This window comes from Engraulis encrasicolus, chromosome 17 (assembly GCF_034702125.1).
Source record: "Engraulis encrasicolus isolate BLACKSEA-1 chromosome 17, IST_EnEncr_1.0, whole genome shotgun sequence".
In the NCBI taxonomy this organism is placed as follows: domain Eukaryota; kingdom Metazoa; phylum Chordata; class Actinopteri; order Clupeiformes; family Engraulidae; genus Engraulis; species Engraulis encrasicolus.
In genome coordinates, this window is record NC_085873.1 from 10,738,658 (window position 1) to 10,762,080 (window position 23,423).

The 23,423-nt window shown below is 46.7% G+C and overlaps 1 protein-coding gene across 3 annotated transcripts in view; it reads right to left on the reverse strand.

Moving 5' to 3' along the window:
- LOC134467804 (adenosine kinase-like) overlaps positions 1–23,423 on the reverse strand; it is a 303,549-nt gene that overhangs the window by 252,947 nt on the left and 27,179 nt on the right. For all 3 annotated transcript variants that reach the window (XM_063221739.1, XM_063221741.1, XM_063221740.1), the window contains one exon: positions 3,622–3,700. In XM_063221739.1, the coding sequence (XP_063077809.1) occupies positions 3,622–3,700 (79 nt within the window). The remainder of the gene's footprint in view (positions 1–3,621; positions 3,701–23,423) is intronic.

The window sequence follows — 23,423 nt, forward strand, 5'->3', positions numbered from 1 at the left end:
CCTTATGATTTGATGTGATAGTGTTTCCAAACTTCAGTGGATATACATTTCAGAAATCGAGGGGGGGATCGAACCGTAGGTCTAAAATCACGATACGAATTGAATCGTGAGTTGAGCGTATCGTTACAGCCCTACCAATTATTCATGTTGCTTTGCTATACTTATACTTGCCACAGACCCCTAACATCCCCTTATGGCCCCCAGGGGTCCCCCGGCCCCCACTTGGAAAACTCCTGCTCTATCCAGCATGAATACATAACGCTCTCGCCAGTTACGTCTAGACACACCGAATACTCATTACTACATGTACCGCTGCTTTTATGAGCTGCTTCTTTTGACAAAATCGTATTCAATCTGTGCGGCAAACCAATTATCAAGAGGTCTAAATGTCAGCTCTTTCAGCAAGGCACTTGCGTGTAGGCTACTGTATGATTAGTGTGCCTGGGTGTGTTCACAATAAGAATTTCAACTCTGTAAGAACATTAAATGCTGTGAACGCATGTGTGCCTCTGTGCATGTATGTATATGTGCATATGTGCAGAAAAAGTGTACGCTTCACTGTAAAAGTTTGGTGCATACGAGTGTGTATGTGTATGTGTGTGTGTGTGTGTGCGCGAGCGTGTGTGTGTGTGTGTGCGAGCGTGCATGTGTGTGCGAGCGTGTGTGTGTGCGAGCGTGTGTATGCGTGTGTGTGTGTGCGAGCGTGTGTGTGGGTGTGTGTGTGTGTGAGGGGGGGGGGGTGTTGGGGTGTGTGTGTGTGTGTGTGTGTGTGTGTGTGTGTGTGTGTGTGTGTGTGTGTGTGTGTGTGTGTGTGTGTGTGTGTGTGTGCGAGCGCGCGCGCGCGCGCGCGTGTGTGTGTGTGTGTGTGTGTGTGTGTGTGTGTGTGTCAGTCAATGTTTTATGTGTTTGTCAGTCATTTTTATGTGTTTTGGTAACCCCTAACTTCTGTTTGTTACATGTGCCCTCAACAGGATAGCAGTGATCTTTGATTCCACCTGTGGTCTGAGGTGGTCTGAGGTGGTCTGCGGGCGATGGCTCCACATTCTCCACCTGCTTGCATCTTCCTACTTCCCTTTTGATTGTCTGCAAACCGACGCCTGTTGTTCGATTTCGCCTACTTGCCTGCGACTTTGTTTAGCCGTTTCAACCGGCTTTCGTGGCCTTTTGGTTTTTGAACGGCTTTGCACGGTTGACTTTTGGATAGGAGCAGGGCTCCACATTTTGATTGTAGATTCCCCAAGACATCTCTTCTTTAACAAATTTAGATTTAGCCTATTTTTCTGCATTGTTCTCCCCTCTATGTTGCCCCCAACATTAAACCTCCATCAGAGTACTCATTCCACAGATGAGCAGCTTGATCCAGCAAGCAGACCTGCTGACACTCCTCAGTAGCAGGTTGCCAATAAACCAACAGCTAAACACGGAGCTAAACACTAGGAGATTGAGATTGGGGGTGGAGGGGGGAGGGTTGACAGGCAGTAGTAGGCTGACAGGGGTGCTAGAACTTGGCAACCTTTACGAATATAAAAATCGACAAATCTTCCAACACTTCCAAAGTGGATTGAACCCTGAGGTCTTGCGCTTTTTTCTATTTTTCCCACTCACTCGCTTGCTAAGCCCCTGGCTTTAGATCAACGGTGTCAATTCCAGCCGGCTGTTGTAACAGATTGTAATGAAGTCAAACTAGTGTGCGTGTTGTGTGTTCACATCTGCGTGTATGCGTATGCACTGTACGTGGGCAGAGGGGGAAAAAAGCGGCGATGCTTTAGCAGGCTTCAGCTTGACACCGACAATGTGTAAATAAGGGCTGACATTTGAGAATGATGTGGGAGGCACCGACACAGCGCTGCTGATGTGCGCGTGTGTGTGTGTGTGTGTGTGTTTGAACTGTGTATCGTGAAATATTCATTGTATGAGTGTGTGTGTGTGTGTGAGCGCGTGTGCGTGTGCGCGCGGGTGTGCATGCATGCCTGCGCTGGAGTTTTTTAGTGTGTGTGCATGTGTGTGTGTGTGTGTGCGCGCGCGCGCGCACGTGTGCGTGCGTGCGTGCGCGCGTGCACGCGTCCTTGTACTGTGTATTGTGCAGTTGTTGCTGCTGAATGAATGAAATAAAACTGGCAGTCAATGTGTCAGTACCCGTCCCACAAGAGAGGCCCCCATTCTCTGCTTTCAGGTGTGGGAGTTTTATGTTAATGCTTGTGATCTTCATAATTGAAGACTGTTTGCACTGAGGTGCTTGTGAGTGTCAGTGTTTGTGTCTGTGTGTATAAGTGTGCATGTGTGCCAATGTTTGGTTGTGTGGTGTGTGTGTGTGTGTGTGTGTATCAGGCTTGTCTCTTTGAAAAGGATGTTTACTGTCTCTCCGTCTCCGCCCTGCACTGCTGAGACGCTGGCAAGCCTCGAGACGTGACCGCTTTAAACACACACACACACACACGCACGCACGCACGCACGCACGCACACAATAAATGCTCTTATAAACGCGGCACTGACAAGAAAAATAACTATGATGGGACCAGGAGAATGAGGTTGTTTTTTTCTTGCACATGGCAACTGTGTTTATTTACCCATCTCTGTGAGAGTATAGGTGTGTGTGCGTGTGTGTGTGTGTGTGTTACACATCATATGCACACTCACATAAAACATGCGCGCGCGCACATGGGCCCACTCCCTTATCACCTATTCTCTCCTTCGTACCGTAATTACATTGGTAGCACAGAGCAGTTTACATTCTGTTCACTTTATTTATTTATTGCATGTTTATTCATTAATTTATTTGTTTGTTTATTTTCCTCTGCACAGCCCCTGACAGCCATGATGGAATTGGAGCCCTCCCCAGACTGAGAGAGAAAAACCTCTTTTGAAAAGCAAATGAGTAGAACAGCCAGCGGGACAGAGAGAGAGAGAGAGAGAGAGAGAGAGAGAGAGAGAGAGAGAGAGAGAGAGAGAGAGAGAGAGAGAGAGAGAGAGAGAGAGAGAGAGAGAGAGAGAGAGAGAAAAGAGAAGGGATCATTGCTCGTCGACTATAATTTGTTGTGACATATTAATTGCCTCAACACATAATTCCTCCTAATTGATGTTTGATATGTTACAGGAAATTGGGCTAAAACGTACAACACAGCAGCAGAGACCAGGCAGGCACATCCGCCGTCGTCTGTGGGGCTTTTTTCGGCTTGGATGACAGGGGGGCCGATGTCACTCATCTCTCAAATGATGTGTATGTCATTATGCAGTGTGTGCGTGAGTTTGAGTTTGAGTATGTGTGTGTGTGTGTGTGTGTGTGTGTGTGTGTGTGTGTGTGTGTGTGTGTGTGTGTGTGTGTGTGTGTGTGTGTGTGTGTGTGTGTGTGTGTGTGTGTGTGTGTGTGTGTGTGTACCATGTTGGAACATATTTGGTGCACTCATAATCCCAGACAGTACATGACACGAGCAAAGTGGATGATCTGTTAGCTTTGTGTTTGGGGCATAGAAACACTGAAAGCAGAGTGCATGACAAGCTGATGTTGCAAGACAGACAACCATGAAGCACTGGTGTGTGTGTGTGTGTGTGTGTGTGTGTGTGTGTGTGTGTGTGTGTGTGTGTGTGTGTGTGTGTGTGTGTGTGTGTGCCAGCAAGACAGACCTGGGCGATTTTGACGGAGTTCTGAGTCGAGCCGCCGGCGTGGTACTCCACCTTACTCTTCTTGGCAATCTCCTCAAACCTGCACGCATACAAACACACACACAAAGATAGAACAAGGGTGACATCAGTAAGAGAGAGAGAGAGAGAGAGAGAGAGAGAGAGAGAGAGAGAGAGAGAGAGAGAGAGAGAGAGAGAGAGAGAGAGAGAGAGAGAGAGAGAGAGAGAAAAGTTACTTGTTTTTGGATTCTGAGAGAGAGAGCAAAAGAGACAAAGCATACCCATAGACAATTCAATCTTCTTAATCTAGGAATACAAATGTGTCAAAATCAGTGTTGATACACCCGCAGTCATGCTGGCATTTGGACATCTTGAAAGTGTTTTTTCACTTAATTCCTTTACCCATTATAGACCATTAACAGAAAATATTTTGAGGGGGGGTGCTTTAGTGTTAAGGATCTCGACATGAGAAAATGACGTGTGTGTGTGTGTGTGTGTGTGTGTGTGTGTGTGTGTGTGTGTGTGTGTGTGTGTGTGTGTGTGTGTGTGTGTGTGTGTGTGTGTGTGTGTGTGTCATGAGAAAACTACTTTTACAAGGATGTGAGGGGTGGAGGGACATGGCTGAGGTCAGCGGTGTGTGTTTGTTGTGTTTTTTTCCCTCTTTGTTCAGATTTTTATAAGGAGTGCTGTTAGAACGGTGAAGTCGTTTTCTCTTTCGATCTCTTTCTCTGAGACACAAGCGCACGCATGCACGCACGCTGCTGATCATCACCCAGTCAGCGTAAATATTGTGTTCCGATTGGCTGAAAAGGTCATAATAAATAATACGTTTTGTATAGCGCTTTTCTCTTTTACACTCGAAGATACACAAACACATACAAGGTGTACATTATTCCCCTGTACCGCGACACCTATCCAGTACTTTCAGTAAAACAAAGTAAAACAAGGTTCTTCATCATCATTCCTTATCAATACGCTGTAGAAATAGTTACGCCAATATGGCATTGGCAGCTCATCACTGTAACTAACTCTTGCAAAATCTGGCCATGCATTTGCAACCACTACAGTTTCCAAACAGCACTTGAAAAGTCAATGTGTGTGTGTGTGTGTGTGTGTGTGTGTGTGTGTGTGTGTGTGTGTGTGATGATGGACTGGGCATGGGGGGTAGTGTGTGTGTGTGTGTGTGTGTGTGTGTGTGTGTGTGTGTGTGTGTGTGTGTGTGTGTGTGTGTGTGTGTGTGTGTGTGTGTGTGTGTGTCATGAGAAAACTACTTTTACAAGGATGTGAGGGGTGGAGGGACATGGCTGAGGTCAGCGGGTGTGTCTTTGTTGTGTTTTTTTCCCTCTTTGTTCAGCTTTTTATAAGGAGTGCTGTTAGAACGGTGAAGTCGTTTTCTCTTTCTATCTCTTTCTCTGAGACACAAGCGCACGCATGCACGCACGCTGCTTATCATCACCCAGTCAGCGTAAATATTGTGTTCTGATTGGCTGACAAGGTAATAATAAATAATACGTTTTGTATAGCGCTTTTGTCTTGACACTCGAAGATACACAAAGACATACAAGGTGTCCATTATTCCCCTGTAGCACGACACTGATGCAGTACTTTCAGTAAAACAAGGTTCATCATCATCATTCCTTATCAATACGCTGTAGAAATAGTTACGCCAATATGGCATTGGCAGCTCATCACTGTAACTAAGTCCTATAAAATCTGTCCATGCATTTTGCAACCGCTACAGTTTCCAAACAGCACTTGAAAAGGCAATGTGTGTGTGTGTGTGTGTGTGTGTGTGTGTGTGTGTGTGTGTGTGTGTGTGTGTGTGTGTGTGCGTGGCGGCAAGACAGACCTGGGCGTGTGTGTGTGTGTGTGTGTGTGTGTGTGTGTGTGTGTGTGTGTGTGAATGTGTGTATGTGTGTATGTGTGTGTGATGATGGACTGGGCATGGGGGTTAGTGTGTGTGTGTGTGTGTGTGTGTGTGTGTGTGTGTGTGTGTGTGTGTGTGTGTGTGTGTGTGTGTGTGTGTGTGTGTGTGTGTGTGTGTGTGTGTGTGTGTGTGTACACGTTATGAGGGATTGGATATGGGAGCTGGTAGTGATTACTCACCAACCCGATCAATCGTACTCAATGACTTACACAAATACAGTCCCCGAGTCTCTATGGAAATTGTTACGAAGGTTATCACTCAGACCTACAGCACTTTCTGCAGGAAAAAAAAAGAGTAGGATGAAGGGATGGAGAGGGAGAGAGAGAGAGAGAGAGAGAGAGAGAGAGAGAGAGAGAGAGAGAGAGAGAGAGAGAGAGAGAGAGAGAGAGAGAGAGAGAGAGAGAAAGAAACAGAGAAAGAAACAGAGAAAGGGATGGAGGGATGGGGGAGAGAGAGAGAGAGAGCGGGGGAGAGAGAGAGAGCGAAATAGAGAAGCGGAGAAGCAGAGGGAGAAAGTAAAGAAAAGAGGAAGAAAAAAAATGCCCTCAAATAATATGGTTTCCAGTCCAGTCGTGAGTCATGGTAAAAAGCTCCGATTTCAATTGACCCATTTATGAAACCTCTTTCACTCGCATCCCCCCTCCCTCTAACCTCCCCCATCTAATCATTCTGTGAGAAGGCCCACCGCACTCCAGACATGGGGCTTGTAAAATGGTGGGTAAGCAGCGAAAATATAAACCGACACCAGGGCCGAAACTTTGGGGAGCAAGAAAAGTGCACTGTTAAATAGAAGAGAAACGAGGGGGAAAAACTTAAGGGAAAAAATTAAGAGGAGAAGAGAAGAGGGAAAAAAAGTGCTCGCACTATGTTCTCTATTTGCAACGGCCAAGCAGCTCAGGCCATTAACATGCGAGAGTCTAATTTGAGAGAGAAAACAGAAGAGAGGAGAACAAACACCAGAAAAAAAGAAAGAGAGAGAGAGAGAGAGAGAGAGAGAGAGAGAGAGAGAGAGAGAGAGAGAGAGAGAGAGAGAGAATAACTGGTACCAATAAAAGGAACCGGGAGAAAAAAAAAATAGAAGAAGTCGGTCTTTGAAATGCTTCACCACAGACGATATGGAAAAAATACAGGCAAATAAAAAAAACTTGTGTGTCAGTTTGATAAAAGCCAAGTGGACATGTCAACACACATGCTTGTAGTTTGCCTTATTAAAGAAAGATGGGGGGGAAGAAGAGCCGCTATATAAAAAATTAAAATAAATGCATTTTAAAAAACAAAACTTAAACCATCAGCGATGCCAGTGTTCCCCAGCCTTTTTCGTAGCCCCAAAAGCCTATTAGTCAGACAATGAGTACTCCCTCGTGCTCTGTATCTCTTTTCCTCTAACCAAATGTCACCACACTCCACGTTATTGCATTATTACATTACATTTACTTTCATAAAAAGTGATTTATAGATATCACAGGGTATTGGTTACAGTCCCTGTAGCAGTGTGGGAATAGGTGCCTTGCTCAAGGGCTCTTCAGTCATGGGGGGAGAAAGTTCTTGGTAAGGGCGGGAAGTGAACTTGCAACCTTGTGATCTACAGTCCAACTCCCAAACCATTACACCACGGCTACTCCACAAAAGTTAAAAAAAATAAAAATAAATAAAAACCCATGTACCCCCTACAGTGTGTTTGCATACCCGTAGGGGTTCAGGCACCCCTGGTTGGGAATCACTGAGCCATACCTCTGATGAGGCTGCCTGGAAACCAGTCCCATTTTTCCCCAACATTTGAGGCAGCCAGAATCCAACTCGCTCACTTCGGTTTGCTTGCTTCACTTTGCTTGCTTGCATTTGGAGGAAGAAGCGCGTCCTGAGAACTGGCTACAAAATGAACACAGCTGTTTTTAATTAATCCAACATCTTATTGTGTTCTACTCCGCCCAGAGCCGCTGACAGCTTTGACCGGGCCTGGGACAAAATCATCTGAAAGGGCCCCCCCCCCCTCTCAATACATGTAATGGGGACCCAATTCTAGGGTCGTAACCACCGCCCCCTCCTTAGACCAGGACAACTGACCCCGTTTGTCCTCCCTATCTAAGGTCCTGCATCCTTGCGTGCTTTGCATCGCCGTGCGGTGAGTGTGCAATTTCCCCAACAGCACACAAATGAGTCCAAACCTCACTACAGCTCAGCCCAGTAAAAAAAAGAAAGAAAAAAAGACGCATTTTCCACCGTTTCCTCCCATCTCATTACTCAAGTCATGCAATTAAGTATTAACACGTCTATTAACGGTGGCAACAAAACTCCCTATTAGCCTACTTAACCTTACATTCCCACACACGTAACGAGCTCGACGGCGACCGCTAACGCGTGGCTCATATTTTACACGCTGTGCACAACTGGAGAAGGGCAGGTCAGGTGGTAAATCAAGATGGAGGAAACATGCAAGCGCCAAACAAAGGGGACACGCAACAGGCTCTGCAGTTAAACTGGCTCATTAACGCCATGCAGGCAAACATGCTAGCAAAGGGGCTAATACTCTACTACTACAGGCTCGCCACTTGAATGGGCACATTAACACCATCAATTTGTGTGTGTGTGTGTGTGTGTGTGTGTGTGTGTGTGTGTGTGTGTGTGTGTGTGTGTGTGTGTGTGTGTGTGTGTGTGTGTGTGTGTGTGTGTGTGTGTGTGTGTGTGTGTGTGTGTGTGTGTGTGTGTGTGTGTGTGTGTGTGTGTGTGTGTAGGTTTTAATGTAATTTTACGTAGTATTTCGTGTGTGTGTGTGTGTGTGGGGGGGGGGGGGTGTGTGCAGGGTATTTTTGCACCTTAATGTAGCAGCACATGTACAGTATGATGTTCATTCATTCTTAATATTTACCTGTAGTCGGCATGAACAATGTCTATCCAATAGAGGAAGTATTATTGTTGGATGATGGTGGTGTGCACTAACAATGTTTATCTGGCTGTGGGGGAATGACTATAAGCAAACTAGGCTACATCCATGTTTACATGTCACCTTGTTGAGTCTAAACTGTATGTTTCTAATGTGCCTCCTCTGTGGTCCCCAAGTCTTGTCTGACTTGTTTGTTTATTGTAAATCACACCTTCTCATGTCAAAAGCAAAATTGCTCTCCAGACGACTGGCTGAGATCTCTCCCTGAAGATCTATCCCCCAAAATATTGGGTTAGTGTAAAACGCTATTTGTTCACTCCATAGAGTACACAAGATTTAGTGCAAAGACGCCCACCCATTCAAAAGCTTTTGCATTGACACAAAATATACATTTGGCTAAATGACTCAACTAAGCAGCATCGCTTTTCCTGAGCTTGCCCTCTCCACGAACTCTGCAGCTCTGGCTTTTCAGCTCTGTGTAAATGTCTGCATAAGCAGTATAACGCAGAACCTATAAGCAATATGCAATAACAAAGCTCTGATAATCCAGCATTGGGAAACCTGCTTGTCTATATAATAAACAGCATCGCTTTCCCCCTGCACTTGACCTCGCCACGGCACATGCTACTCTGCGTTTTCGAGCAGGTTTCAGATGCTGAAATAAAACCATGCTGGGTGACAATATGCTTCCAACACCTGATAATCCATCCATAAAAGTCTAGACTGGTGGTTCTCAACCTTTTTTCTGACTGAACACACCCTGGACCTCATCATAAGCATAAGCCTCTCAACGCTCCGTAGACCTCATAATAAGCATGTCAACGCCCCCCCCCCAACATTAAAAACTAAAAATTGGACTCATACCATCCAATAGCTCGTAAGCACCACCATCTCTCAAAGGTAACTTTCTAACATCCCCACCCCTAGGGCTCTCCAACGCCCCCTGGGGGGCTGTGGAGCCACCGTTGAGAAACACTAGTCTAAGCTAAGCAGCATGGCTTTCCCAGGCGTTTGGCCTCTCGGCGGCCCTGTGCTGCTCTGGGTTTCCTGCGGGTCCTTATCTCCACTCCATTAGAGTGGCCTGAGCAGTGGCTTAGCACAGGATTAGCCCCTACAATGGAGCCTAGTAAATGAGACGCCCAACAAGCAACTCTACACTATACACTCGGCAAGCCTCTTAGCCTGCAGCGCCGTCTGTCTGAGTCGGTGTGTATGTCTGTGTATGTCTGTGTGTCCGTGTGTGTGTCTGTGTGTGTGTCCGTGTGTGTGTTTATGTGAGCCCGTGTCTGTGTGCCCGTGTCTCTCTAAGTGAAGATCTCTTGCAATGTGTCTCATTCTCCCTCCTACCAATCTCTCCCTGTTTTTCCATACCTCTTCCTCCCTCTACCTCCTTCTCTCTCCCTCTCTTTCAGTCTGTCATGAGGCGAAAGGTCTGCTGCTCCCACGCGGATCATCGTCTCCAGGGACAACCATGTGAGAGGGGAACACCACCAAGGGCGGGAGGTGTGAAGACACAAGGGAGGAAGGGTGCGCTTTGGGTGCTTTCCCTTTTTTACGGCTAGGTGTTGGTGTTTTTTTTTCTTCTCTTGTTTGTTTAACCCATTAGCGCAGAGCCTCTGTTATGACCCCATTGTCACCAAGATGGTAATGACCAAGTCTTGATCGGTTACGTAAAACTCTCTGCTGAAACCGCTCAACTCCATCATGACAACATTGCCATTACAATGCAGAGAGTGAAGAGGCTTGTTAATGAGGCCCATCTGCAGTAAGCGGCTACACAGTAAAGATCTGGAGTGATGCGGTGATCCAGAGAGGAAGGCTCCTGTAATCATTGAGGACGCATTTGAAATGATAGAAGTTATGTGCACTTTTCCTTTGAAATCCTAAGTCTTAGAAGGTTTGTACAACTACCCTTTGAAATCCTATAATATTGAATCCTATATTATCTTAGAATCTAAGATAAAGAACGCAACTTTGGGCACGAGTAAATGAACCATCAACTTGAAAGTGGAGAAAACCAGGCACGTGCACTCCAATACGGCAGGGGAGGCACGGCCTCACCAGCCAGACCTGAGAATGATGAGCTGCAGTAAATGTGAATAATAGTAACAATAACAGCTATTGTTTTCGAGCATCTGCACCATAACCACCATTTGAGCAGTATTTAAACAGTTTCACTCATTTTCAATCATTTCCGTGGCCAAAATCATAATATTTGCCCATTTCATGTCAAATTGCTCCGAATACGGTGAATTTGGGGCAACTCTGAACTGGCCTCACCCCGGATTGCGCAATCCCTCGTTAACAAGCTTCAGCGCATGCGCCATTTTGCTCGTTCTGTGAATGCAACCTGGTAATATTGTATTAAACGTTTTTATACACTTAATAGAAGTATGTATGGTGTGCCCTCAATTCCTGATAATGTTCTACTATTTTCTACGTGTGATTATCATTTCTTTACTCTGAACGCTTTGGCATAACGCCCACTGAAATATACAGTGGTGAGGCCAGCAGTAGCCTGGCCGCAGACTCCTTCTGGCACTGAGAGTATTGCTGGCCAGTTACGTCATAGCGAATCTGAAGTTCACAGCCAGTCGGTGTTGTTGGCTAGCTTGTTCACTTTGTCTGCTACAAGTGGATTTCATAACGAAACTAAGAGCATTCTCAAAGTTGGATTTCCAAGAGGAAAATATGTGATAAAGAATGGAGGACCGACAGAGCTGAAGGGTTTGCTACTGCAGGTGGTCAGAAGGTTATAACTAGGCTACCCGATCATTTCAAAGTGAGTTCTACAACAGAAACTATTTTTTGTTTCCCCTGTGTCCCGTTTGCAACCGGCGAGAATGTGTGGAAGACCATTCGCATGGAATTGTACGACTTAACAATTTACTAAGGACTAAGGAGCCTCACGAAACACAAATCCTCGCGGCTACTCATATTCATATTCAATGCCAAATTGCTTTGGACGTTTGGGGCGTCTCGAATAGATGTGGCTTTGGATGGACAGCACCGGCTAAAGCAACGTTAGCATGCGCAACGCCAAAGTGAAGGAAAAGAGCGGCGCATGGACCTGATGTACGAGATAAAGGTAAGATCAGTGTTTCCTATGTGTGTGAAGCCTGTGTTTGTGAGACCCGTGGGGAGAGAGAGAATCCGCCGTGATTCTCTCTGGTGTGGTGGTAGCTTTTGTGATCTTGAAACAGGATTCTCATGTGCCCTGTAACTGTTTGTAAAGTTGAGTAGGCTACAGGGTGCCGTTGAGGTAAATCAAATATACCCGTGTAACTACAAGACTCTGATCTAATTCCAAAGTGTAGGCATAACATAAAGGACAGTCCCAAAATATTTGGTGACCATATCGAAGCTTGTGTAGTAATCTATGTTTAAATGTTGACATTCGCTTCCTGCCACACCTTTGTCCCAAATCGTTTGCCGTAGCCTCGTACAAGTAGATGTAGGCCTACATTTGCACGAGAATCCGGTGCTTCTCACAAACGCTATCACACCAGTTTGTTCGCCGTGGTGCTCAGCGGTCTATATGACACCATGTTTTGAATCCTGTGTGTGTGTGTGTGTGTGTCTTCCATTGAGCATCCGCCGTGATGTGGTTTATGTGAGACCACTGTTTGAATCCTGTGTGTGTGAGAGCAGTGGGCTGTGAAGGAGCGTACACTCTTCACTAGGCTACTCTCCCCTCCTCCCCTCCCCCTCTCCTCCCCTCTCCTCTCCTCCTCCTCTCCTCTCCTCTCTCCTCTCCTCTCCCCTCTCCTCTCCTCTCCTCTCCTCTCCTCTCCTCTCCTCTTCTCTCCTCTCCTCTCTCCTCTCCTCTCCTCTCCTCNCCTCTCTTCTCTCCTCTCTCCTCTCTTCTCCTCTCCTCTCCTCTCCTCTCCTCTTCTCACTTCTCCTCTCCTCTCCTCTCCTCTCCTCTCCCCTCCCATCCCCTCCCCTCCCATCCCCTCCTCTCCTCTCCTCTCCAGCTCTCTCAGCCGTGATGGTGCTGTTTGTCCACATTACTGCTGTGTGGTTTATGTGAGACCACTGTTTGAATCCTGTGTGTGTGTGTGTGTGTGTGTGTGTGTGTGTGTGTGTGTGTGTGTGTGTGTGTGTGTGTGTGTGTGTGTGTGTGTGTGTGTGTGTGTGTGTGTGTGTGTGTGTGTGTGTGTGTGTGTGTGTGTGTGTGTGTGTGTGTGTGTGTGTGTGAGAGAGAGAGGGAGAGATCTAATAGCATTTTCTCTACGGAAATGCAGCATGTTTTATTTTGTAGGCCTGCCTTATGTTAAGAAAGCTATGACATATGAAACTTATCGGTAGGCCTATTTGGTAAATTTACTAAAATGTACTTATACTGTAGCTGTAGTATTATATATTTGCCTCACCAGCCATAAAGTTGACCGCACCTCACTCAACCTACAGCAAATGTCATAATCATGTATTGAACCAACATGTTTATGGCAAACATGTCTCCATCCTTAAGCCATCATCGGTGAGGAAGCATTTTGACGCAATTGCTGAAAGGTGAACTCAACTCCAACTTGCTGGCAACTTATCGACTGTTTGGCCTGGATGAATGCCAATATTGAAGAGAAACACAAGTACTGTAGCGCCAACACATAGGCAGGTGTAAAAACAAGGGAATGTGCATGCTATCCAGTTTCCAGTCATGGAAAAAAAAATCTTCACTGGAAACATCATGAAGGTAGATGAAGAATGTGATGTACTCCAATCCTAACATCAAAGATGGATACATTTCAAGTTTTCACACATGTTAAAGTAAGTGGTAGTGGTGGTGGTGGAGAGGTGTGATGTCTGAGCAGTCTTCTTTCCCATCTCTGTGTGTTCAACTCAATATGGTACCTCCCGTCCTCGCCTTTGGCTTGTAGTGATGTGAGGAAAAGACGTCATTGACGATGGTGGAGGTGTTATTCAATATCTCACAAAAGCACGATTTTAAAGTCATTTTCTGATCTCCAGTCGGGAGGTGGAAATGGGGAAAAGTCTCTCAGAAGTGGTTGTGCCTAGGCTTACAGAGCGGAGAACCAACAAAAGGAGAGGACGGGAGGTTAGATATGGAGTTGGACCCCTGTCTGTTTTGCGAGGAACTCTTGGCTCACCGCTGCCCCCCTCTGTGCCGGTGGAGGAGAGGCGGCTGTGATGCTGCAGGCCGAACAATAAAGACATCAAACCGCAAGCCAGATGTGCGCACACAGACGCACACACACACACTTTAAGAGCTTCATATTTATGGACTAAATCAGACTGTTAAAGGATAGTCAAGTGTGAGTGAGGTTTTTCCCCCTCTCTCCCTTTCATTCCATTCCTTACCTTCACACAAAGGCACATGCAGAAGAGGTTTATATTTATGGACTAAATCATGATGGTCATGCTCTTGTTCCCATCTCTCTCACACACACACACACACACGCACACCCACACACACACACACACACACACACACACACACACACACACACACACACACACACACACACACACACACACACACACACACACACACACACACACACACACACACACACACGCACACCCACACACGAGGTGAGTACTTGGCCCTGGAAAGTGGCATGTCCGGACATGTCCCGAATCCAGGGGTCTAACGGGGTCTTCCACCTCCTTCTCCTTCTCATCCTCCTCCAGCCTCCTCCTCCTGCCGTTTATACACGTCCTACCCTTCCTCTCCTCTCATGCCCCACATTTTACTTCCTTCTTCTTCTCCTCCTCCTCCTCCTCCCTTCTCTTATGCTCCTTCCTTCTCCTAAGCCTCCTCCGCCTACTCCTCCTCCTCTTACCCTTGTCTTAGACCTCCTCATTCTCCTTCTCTCCTCCTCCTATACCCACTTCATTATCTCCTCCTCCTGCCCCAGACTGACATGGACAGCATATTTTCCACGTGCATGGAAAAAAGTGTTTGACAGAGCAGAAGAAGAAGGGGGTGGAAAAAAGAAAGGAATGAAAAAGAGTGAAATAGTGTGTGTGCTGGACACCTGTTGGGCTACAGTCAGACGGCTGGAATTCCAACACCGCGGGTGTTTATACCACAGAGACGGCCACGGGACAGCAGAGAGAGAGAGAGAGAGAGAGAGAGAGAGAGAGAGAGAGAGCGAGAGCGAGAGCGAGAGCGAGAGCGAGAGAGAGAGAGAGCGAGAGCGAGACTCCTTCTGAGCTAAACCTGCTGATACAGTCATGATCCACACAACCCCCAACTGTTACAACACCCCACGTGTGCACGCACACACAGACACACACCTCCCCCAATACACACTTCTGACAATCTAGCATTAACCCCTTTGAGCCTGTTATTACCTAATTGTCACCAAAATTGTAATTGTCTTCCATCTAACCCCTGGCCCCTACTCCTATTGCCTAATCCCCAACTACTGCTATGGGGTGCCTACCATAACCATAACCCTTCTACCTCCGGACCATGGGGCCTAAACTCGCAAAAATCTTGAATGGAAGTGAATGGGGCGAGTCATGGTAAATCCTGATTCCGTTTGACTTGTGCTCTGGATTTCATACATGATAGCAGTGATAGTTTTTGTTAGAGACTAGGTAGTAGACTACACATTTGATGTGAACCGAGGCTGAAAGTGTGCAGTCAGCCCTTCTGCTGCACCGTGGCTAAACTGGCTGCATGCCAGATATGCATGAAGAGTTCAAATGCAAAACCCCCTAACTCCATTTCTGAAGACCTGCACTTCTGTACTTTTAGAGAACCCCGTTGTTGGTTTGGGTTACATTCATGTACTTGATAATACATATAAATAGTTATATTACATAAATAAAATGAAAAAATATGCAATTTTGAAAGCTTTGTATTAAATACAAATGAATTAAGATTAATTTCTGAAAAGGCACTTAGGGGGTTTTGCATCTGAACTCTTCGCATCTTCTCTTGCAAAAAGATTTCTTTCAATCGTGTGCGTGCAAAAATGTGCAATAATTATTTGGACTAGAGCGATACAAAAGAAGACACACCATTGCTTATCAATCATTCTGAGGTACAGCATGTGTGATCGAGGGGGAAAGGTGAGGTGGATCGGAGAATTGCGCTGATCAGTCTATTACATCCCAGAAAATATTTTTTGACTTCTCAGGCCCCAATGAACCGTGTGGAAGGGGCCTGAGAAGTCAGTCACCCCATACTATCTGCCAGTTAGCCTCTGTTCGATTTTTCCGGAGTAGCTTCATCTACCCAGGGTGCCAGCTCAGTGGCGCCTCGAAAATCCCCATTCCGAAATGCAGCAGCTGCCAACACACACAGACACAGACACAGACAACACACCTCCCTGGGGACGGGACTCACGGATGGATTATAGCATCGTGGTCGGGACCATACCCCACTAACACCTGTCAAACACTCTGGAGCAACAGACTGGTACGAATCACCCACATCCATCCATCCATCCATATATCATCCATCCATCCATCCATATATCATCCATCCATCCCTTCCCCAACTCAGTCGCGTAGATTAGAAGAAAATACCTTTTTGCCATGACATCCAGCCCCTTCAAGAATGTGGGGTTATGTAATAAATACATCATACTGTAAACTCCCACCCGCACACTACGCTCCACTGACTCACTCCTCCTTACAGTTCCCTCCACACACCTGCGCACCATGGGCGACAGGGCATTTAGTGTTGTTGGCCCCAAACTTTGGAATTCTCTCCCACTGTCACTTCGTCAGTGTTCTACACTGTCTACTTTCAAATCTAAGCTGAAGACACACCTTTTCACTTCTGCTTTTCAACTTCACTGACAGGCACTTCCACTTTATTTCAATTACCAGTTTAGTTTTTATTTTACATATTTTTTCCCCTCATTTTTATTTTATTTTCAAATGCATTCTACGTCTTTTTCTTATTTTAAAACATTTATTTTTATTGTACTTTTATTTCCATTTTATTTTTGCATTTTAATTACTCTCCTATTGTTAATTCACTGAAGCTTTGTTATACTTTCCCTACTGTTATGTATTTGTTTTGATTGTAAAGTGTCCTTGGGTATTTTGAAAGGCGCTCAAAAATAAAATGTATTATTATTTACTATTATAAACTCGATGTTCAGAAACCAGCACCCACATATCTTGCTGTAACTCGAGCAGGCCTGTGACTACCCATAACCAGTACACCAAGAAGTCCCTGGGCTTCAATCAAGTAGCCAGTAACCAACTGATTGACTGCACACGCGCCTGTCTATCTGTCTGCGTGCATGTGCACGTCTGTCCATCTGTCTGTCTGTCCATCTGTCTGTCTGTGCGTGCCTGTCTGTCTGTGCTTGCGTGTGCCTGTCTGTCTGTCTGTGCATGTCTGTCTGCGAGCGTGCATGTCTGTCTGCGAGCATGCATGGCTGTCTGCGTGCGTGTGTGCATGTGTGTCTGCGTGCGTGTGTGCATGTGTGTCTGCGTGCGTGTGTGCGTGTGTGTCTGCGTGCGTGTGTGCGTGTCTGTCTGCGAGCGTGCGTGCGTGTCTGTCTGCGAGCGTGCGTGCGTGTCTGTCTGCGAGCGTGTATGCGTGTCTGTCTGCGTGCGTGTGTGCGTGTGTGTCTGCGAGCGTGCGTGCGTGTCTGTCTGCGAGCGTGCGTGCGTGTCTGTCTGCGAGCGTGCGTGCGCATGTCTGTCTGCGAGCGTGCATGTCTGTCTGCGAGCGTGCTTGTCTGTCTGTGCTTGCGTGCATGTCTGTGTGTGCTTGCGTGCATGTCTGTCTGGGAGCGTGTGTGCATGTGTGTCTGCGTGCGTGTGTGCATGTGTGTCTGCGTGCGTGTGTGCATGTGTGTCTGCGTGCGTGTGTGCATGTGTGTCTGCGTGCGTGTGTGCATGTGTGTCTGCGTGCGTGTGTGCATGTGTGTCTGCGTGCGTGTGTGCATTTGTGCATGTGTGTCTGCGTGCGTGTGTGCATGTGTGTCTGCGACTGCGAGCGTGTGTGCATGTGTGTCTGCGTGCGTGCGTGCGTGCATGTGTGTCTGCGTGTGTGCGTGCGTGTGTGTGTGTCTGCGTGCGTGCGTGTGTGCATGTGTGTCTGTGCATGTGTGTGTCCATGCGTGTCTGTCTGCGAGCGTGCATGCGTGTCTGTCTGCGAGCGTGTATGCGTGTCTGTCTGCGTGCGTGTGTGCGTGTGTGTCTGCGTGCGTGTGTGCGTGTCTGTCTGCGAGCGTGCATGTCTGTCTGCGAGCGTGCATGCGTGTCTGTCTGCGAGCGTGTATGCGTGTCTGTCTGCGTGCGTGTGTGCGTGTGTGTCTGTGCATGTGTGTGTCCATGCATGCATGTGCGTGCGTCACTGAACATGTGCTCTGCAATGATTATTATATAAGTATACAGAGAACCTCCGACATTTATTGGCCTCATTGGAGTTAGTCCATGTCGCACCCATGTGAATAGATCCAGCTTTCAGTCGTTCGAGCACTTCAGCGCAAGTGCACAAAGGAACTCTGGATTCTCAATCCTACCAAATCCATCTCTCACACTCTCTTAGGAAAACAGCGAGAAAAAAAAACCTGAACTGCCTAACTGGGAAATACACAGGCATTACTAAGGCCTCCCAAGGAATTTGCACGCACGCACGCACGCAAGCACACATTCTGAAGTTAACAATGACACGCACATGTACGTAGGCGCACGCACACAAGCACACATACCTATACACGCACAGCAGTTGCATCCAGCCAGCTTAAATGTTTTCTAGGCTGGTCAATCCTGCTGTGCCCTCAGCCTGACTCTGGCTAAGCTCTGCAAGAGCCCCTAAGAACAGGAGTGTGTTTGTGTGTGTGTGTGTGTGTATCAGATCTGACTGATGAGGGGAGTTGCTAATGATCAATAAGCGTTTCTTTCACACTACACACACACACACACACACACACACACACACACACACACACACACACACACACACACACACACACACACACACACACACACACACACACACACACACACACACACACACACACACACACACACACACACACACACACACACACACACACACACACACACACACACACACCACATCCCACGCACCCCACACACACGGCCAACACAAATCAAGCCTGTAACTACTGAGTGGTATTTAGCTGGCTCACCCCTGTAAGCTGCTTAGCAGTCACACTACTACACAGGGCAGAGATTACTGATCTAACAAATCCAGTTCAGCACAGAATGCCAGCACAGAGCAGGAAGCCAAACCTGCGTACATACACACGTGCGCCCATTGCATCCCACAGTGCATGTGTACCTGTAAGATTCAATGGTGTGTGTGTGTGTGTGTGTGTGCCAGACTTCAATGGTGTGTGTGTGTGTGTGTGTGTGTGTGTGTGCACCTGTAGACTTCAATGGTGTTTGTGTGTGTGTGTATGTTTATGTGTATGTGTATGTGTATGTGTATGTGTATGTGTATGTGTATGTACCTGTAGACGTCAATGGTGTGTGTGTGTGTGTTTATGTGTATGTGTATGTGTATGTGTATGTGTATGTGTATGTGTATGTGTATGTGTATGTTTATGTGTATGTGTATGTGTATGTGTATGTACCTGTAGACGTCAATGGTGTGTGTGGCTTCAATGGGGTGTGTGTATGGGCATTAGTGTGAGGGCAACCATGGCACTGCAGGCTTATCCAGTAGCAGAGGTAGTTGAAGAAGTCTATTGGGTCACCCATCACTACAAGAGCACTATTAAAAGTCAGAGCCTTGAACCGCAGGCTCCTTGGATCACACTAAGGATGGTAGAAGGACAGATTTGTAAATGTAAAACACAGATTGTTGTAAAAGCGCAGTTTTCCCCCCATCTCTCTTCTTCCTTCTTTTTTTTGGTGGTCTATTTTTTCAATCTCTCTCTCACTCGCTCGCTCTCTCTCCCTCCCTCTCTCTCTCTCTCTCTCCCGCGCTCGTTGTGGTGTTTCTTTTCTGTTTTTCTTTTCCCCTTCCATCTTTTACCTCCCTCTTCTCCCTCCTCAATTAAATTGTTTGTCAAAGTATTCACATCACAAAGGGGGGTTGGTTTGCGCGCCGCTGTCTGGATAAAATCAATACGCTCTTGTCACCTCACAGTGAAAACTTGTCGCTGCGGTCGACAGAGCCATTAATTATATGGAGCCTCAATGTGTAGGGAGCACTGCGCAGAGCTGCACTGACACTCACGGTGGAATCTTATCTTTTTTCTTATTTAAGATCAATAATTATCTTGCGGAGTACGTGTGCGGAGAGAGAGAGAGAGAGAGAGAGAGAGAGAGAGAGAGAGAGAGAGAGAGAGAGAGAGAGAGAGAGAGAGAGAGAGAGAGAGAGAGAGAAAGAAAGAAAGAGAGAGAGAGAAAGAGAGAAAGAGAGAGAAAGAGAGAGAGAGAGAGAGAGAGAGAGAGAGAGAGAGAGAGAGAGAGAGAGAGACTGCATGTGCATCTGTATTTTCAACACTTTTTTTTACTTCAAGATATTCCCATAAAATTGATGACTTCACCCATCAGATAACTTTTTTTTTTTTTTTTTTTTTTACAGAATTTTGTGTCTGCAGTTAAAAAAATACAAAGTAGAGATTTCTTCTTTCCCCAGAAGACCCAAACATCATTGCTACGAACTCACAGCGGTAAAAAATCCTTCAGAAACATGGCAACATTGGGTCTTTCTCAAAACCTAGGCCAGTGTCCTTCCAAGTGTATCAGCCTAATTAGTCACGCCCAGTGATTGGATACTTTTTGGTGAACTCTACAGAATATCCAATCACTGGGTGTGACTAATAAAGGGTATCCAATCACTGGGCGTGACTAATTAGGCTGATACACTTGGAAGGACACTGGCCTTGCATTTGAGAAAGACCCAGTGTGTAACTAAAGGCAAAAGTAAGTGACTGTGTCAAGCAGTTTCAACCAAAATATAGCTGTGAAGAGTATCGCTGAGACAATGTGAATGAACGCCAAAATGACTTGCCACAGGTGATGGCGCCTCGATGGGTACTGCCACTGACAGTACCACAGTCTAATACATACACACACACACACACACACACATTTTGGTGTGTGTGTGTGTGTGTGTGTGTGTGTGTGTGTGTGTGTGTGTGTGTGTGTGGTGTCCCCAGAGCGGCCTATGGTGGACCTGTAAGTAACCCCCACTTCTGTAATGAAAGGGCGGATGATGCAAGCCGTTCATGCACTCCTGTCCTCCTATTCACATCCTAACGTCCTCCGCACAATTATGCACAGTCGGCACTGCCAGACAGGCATACAGAGAGAGAGAGAGAGAGAGAGAGAGAGAGAGAGAGAGAGAGAGAGAGAGGGAGAGAGAGAGAGAGAGAGAGAGAGAGAGAGAGAGAGAGAGACAGAGACAGAGACAGAGACAGAGACAGAGACAGAGACACAGCAACACAGAGACACCTAAGGGCATCAGTACCTTAAACAAAAGAACGACAACAGAAAATCCTCCTTGCTGTTTGAGGATATTAAGGAATTTGAAATCAGGAAGGAGTCAGAGAGAATAGAAGATGGAGAGAAGGTAGAATACCTTCAGTTCACACCACCACCTGGGATTCTATTGGCCAGCCTCATATTGACTTCCTATTTTTCAAAACAAGAGAGTAGGGAGTTAGACAGAGAGTAGGGAGTTAGAGAGAGAGAGAGAGAGAGAGAGAGAGAGAGAGAGAGAGAGAGAGAGAGAGAGAGAGAGAGAGAGAGAGACAGAGAGAGAGACAGCGAAAGAGAGACAGCGAGAGAGAGAGAGAGAGAGAGAGAGAGAGAGAGAGAGAGAAGAGACAGAGAGGGCAGAAAAATATTGGTATATTGATAGACAGATATACAGAGGGAAAGAAAGAGAGAGATAGACAGATATACAGAGGGAAAGAAAGAGAGAGATAGAGAAAGGGATGAGAGAAGAGGGGGGGCGCTAAGCTTTCGAGTGTGAATAATGTGGTTCCCCGCGGTGTCTACCATATGGCCTGCCATGAACTTTTAAAACACATAGGAAGCCAGAGACCCCTCAACATATACCACGCATCCTCCACACATGCACTCGCCAGACACCAGGCATCCTTCCCTGCATATGCTGAAATCCAGCTCAGGGGGCCCACGGCACATGCACGCACGCACGCACACACGCACGCACCATGTACTAAAACCTCACTCAGGGGGCCCTCAACGCACACTAACGCATGCACAGAACACACACGCACACACACACAGGCTGCATACATTATGCTTAAACCACGCTTAGGGGACTCTTCATACACAAATAGACACACACACCCTCTTCCACAATTGCATGCATCTTGTGTGCATATGCTTCAAGTACACTCAGGGGGGCTCAGTCTCCCCTCTGCCTGTCACATGCCGGAATGCCGCAACACACACACACACACGCACACGCGCACGCACACACACGCACACGCGCACGCACACAAATACAGAAACAGAAACAAAAATACAGAAACAAAAACTCATGCGTGCACACAGACACACACACACTAATACTCTTGCATGTCATGCGTTTGCAGCAGGCCTGGCTATCTGAAAAGAAAACAGGTCTCGCGCTGAAGATCAACACAAAGGCCAGGGGTAGGTTTGGTTCGGCACGGACGGGTTTTAGGTAGCGCGGCACCCACAAAGCCGGCTCGTTTTCCCACTGACGTGCCAAAACAAATCAACGCACTCAAGGAGCAAAGGGGCACGGTATATGTATACTTGGTGTGTGTGTGTGTGTGTGTGTGTGTGTGTGTGTGTGTGTGTGTGTGTGTGTGTGTGTGTGTGTCTGTGTGTGTGTCTGTGTGTGTGTGTGTGTGTGTGTGTGTGCCTATGTGCGTGAGAGAAAGAGAAATCAGTACACTCTGTAACGCAGGGGTGGTGTGTCTGTGTGTGTGTGTGTGTGTGTGTGTGTGTGTGTGTGTGTGTGTGTGTGGCGGTTGTATTAAATTAACCTTGGCCGAGAGACCAGCATCGCCAAGGTTAGATTTTAGCAGGATAAGAAAAAATAAATGTTTCTAAAGAAAAAGAAATAACACCAGAGAGCAAGAGGGGCGGAGGGAGGTGTGCTGTAGGAGAGAGAGAGAGAGAGAGAGAGAGAGAGAGAGAGAGAGAGAGAGAGAGAGAGAGAGAGAGAGAGAGAGAGAGAGAGAGAGAGAGAGAGAGAGAGAGAAATAGACTTCAGAGTTGTTCAGGTGTAGCTAGCCAGAAGAGTGGAGAAATAAGCACAGGTCAATAGTGAAGAGCTACTAGTCTAATGGCTGTACCAATATGTTTGCCCTTTGTTTCTGGTGCCACATGGTGGTGAGGAGAGGGTAGGAGGAGGAAGAGGAAGACCACCATTTACTCCATTGCACTACCTAATAAGATTGATATATTGTGTTGTTAAAGGCCAACTTCGGGTAAAACACAGTTTTACTCACTCCTTTTGAAAATCGGACGGTCACCCCAAGTTAAACTCAAATGCGAGGCTCTCATAGCTGTGTGTCACCTCGCCTGGCTGCATTTCCCGGTGTTTCCCAATTAAAATAAACAATGCAGAGAAACGAGCGAATCACGAAAGCCTTTCTGTGTTGCGTCACATCGAAAGAAGGCGTTGCCCACAAAGGTTTATGTCGACCCATTTTTCTAAAAACATGTCCAGTAATTTTTTTCTGCTTGTTTTCAAAACCAGCAACGCCTGGTGGCCCGAAACCTAGCTTAGCTTAGCTATCAGCTGGTTGCTACTCTCAGATACACACAGAGCACAAAGCCTCATACATACAATCTCACTCTGCTCGGTCCATGCCTGCAGTTCGCCTAGGGGACGCTGTCGAAAGGGCACAGCCCTGAATGGAGCCTCCACGCCTCCGTTGGCGGCCCTATAGTGCAGTATCACCCGAGGAAGTTGCGACTCTAACTTTAGATCATGCTTGTCCAAACTAAGGCCCGCGGGCCAACTCCGGCCCGCGAGCCCGTTTTTATTGGCCCGCAGCAGATTTTTAAAATGTGATTGAACATGGCCCGCACATTACATTTGACCTAAATTGTAACTCTGTTGCA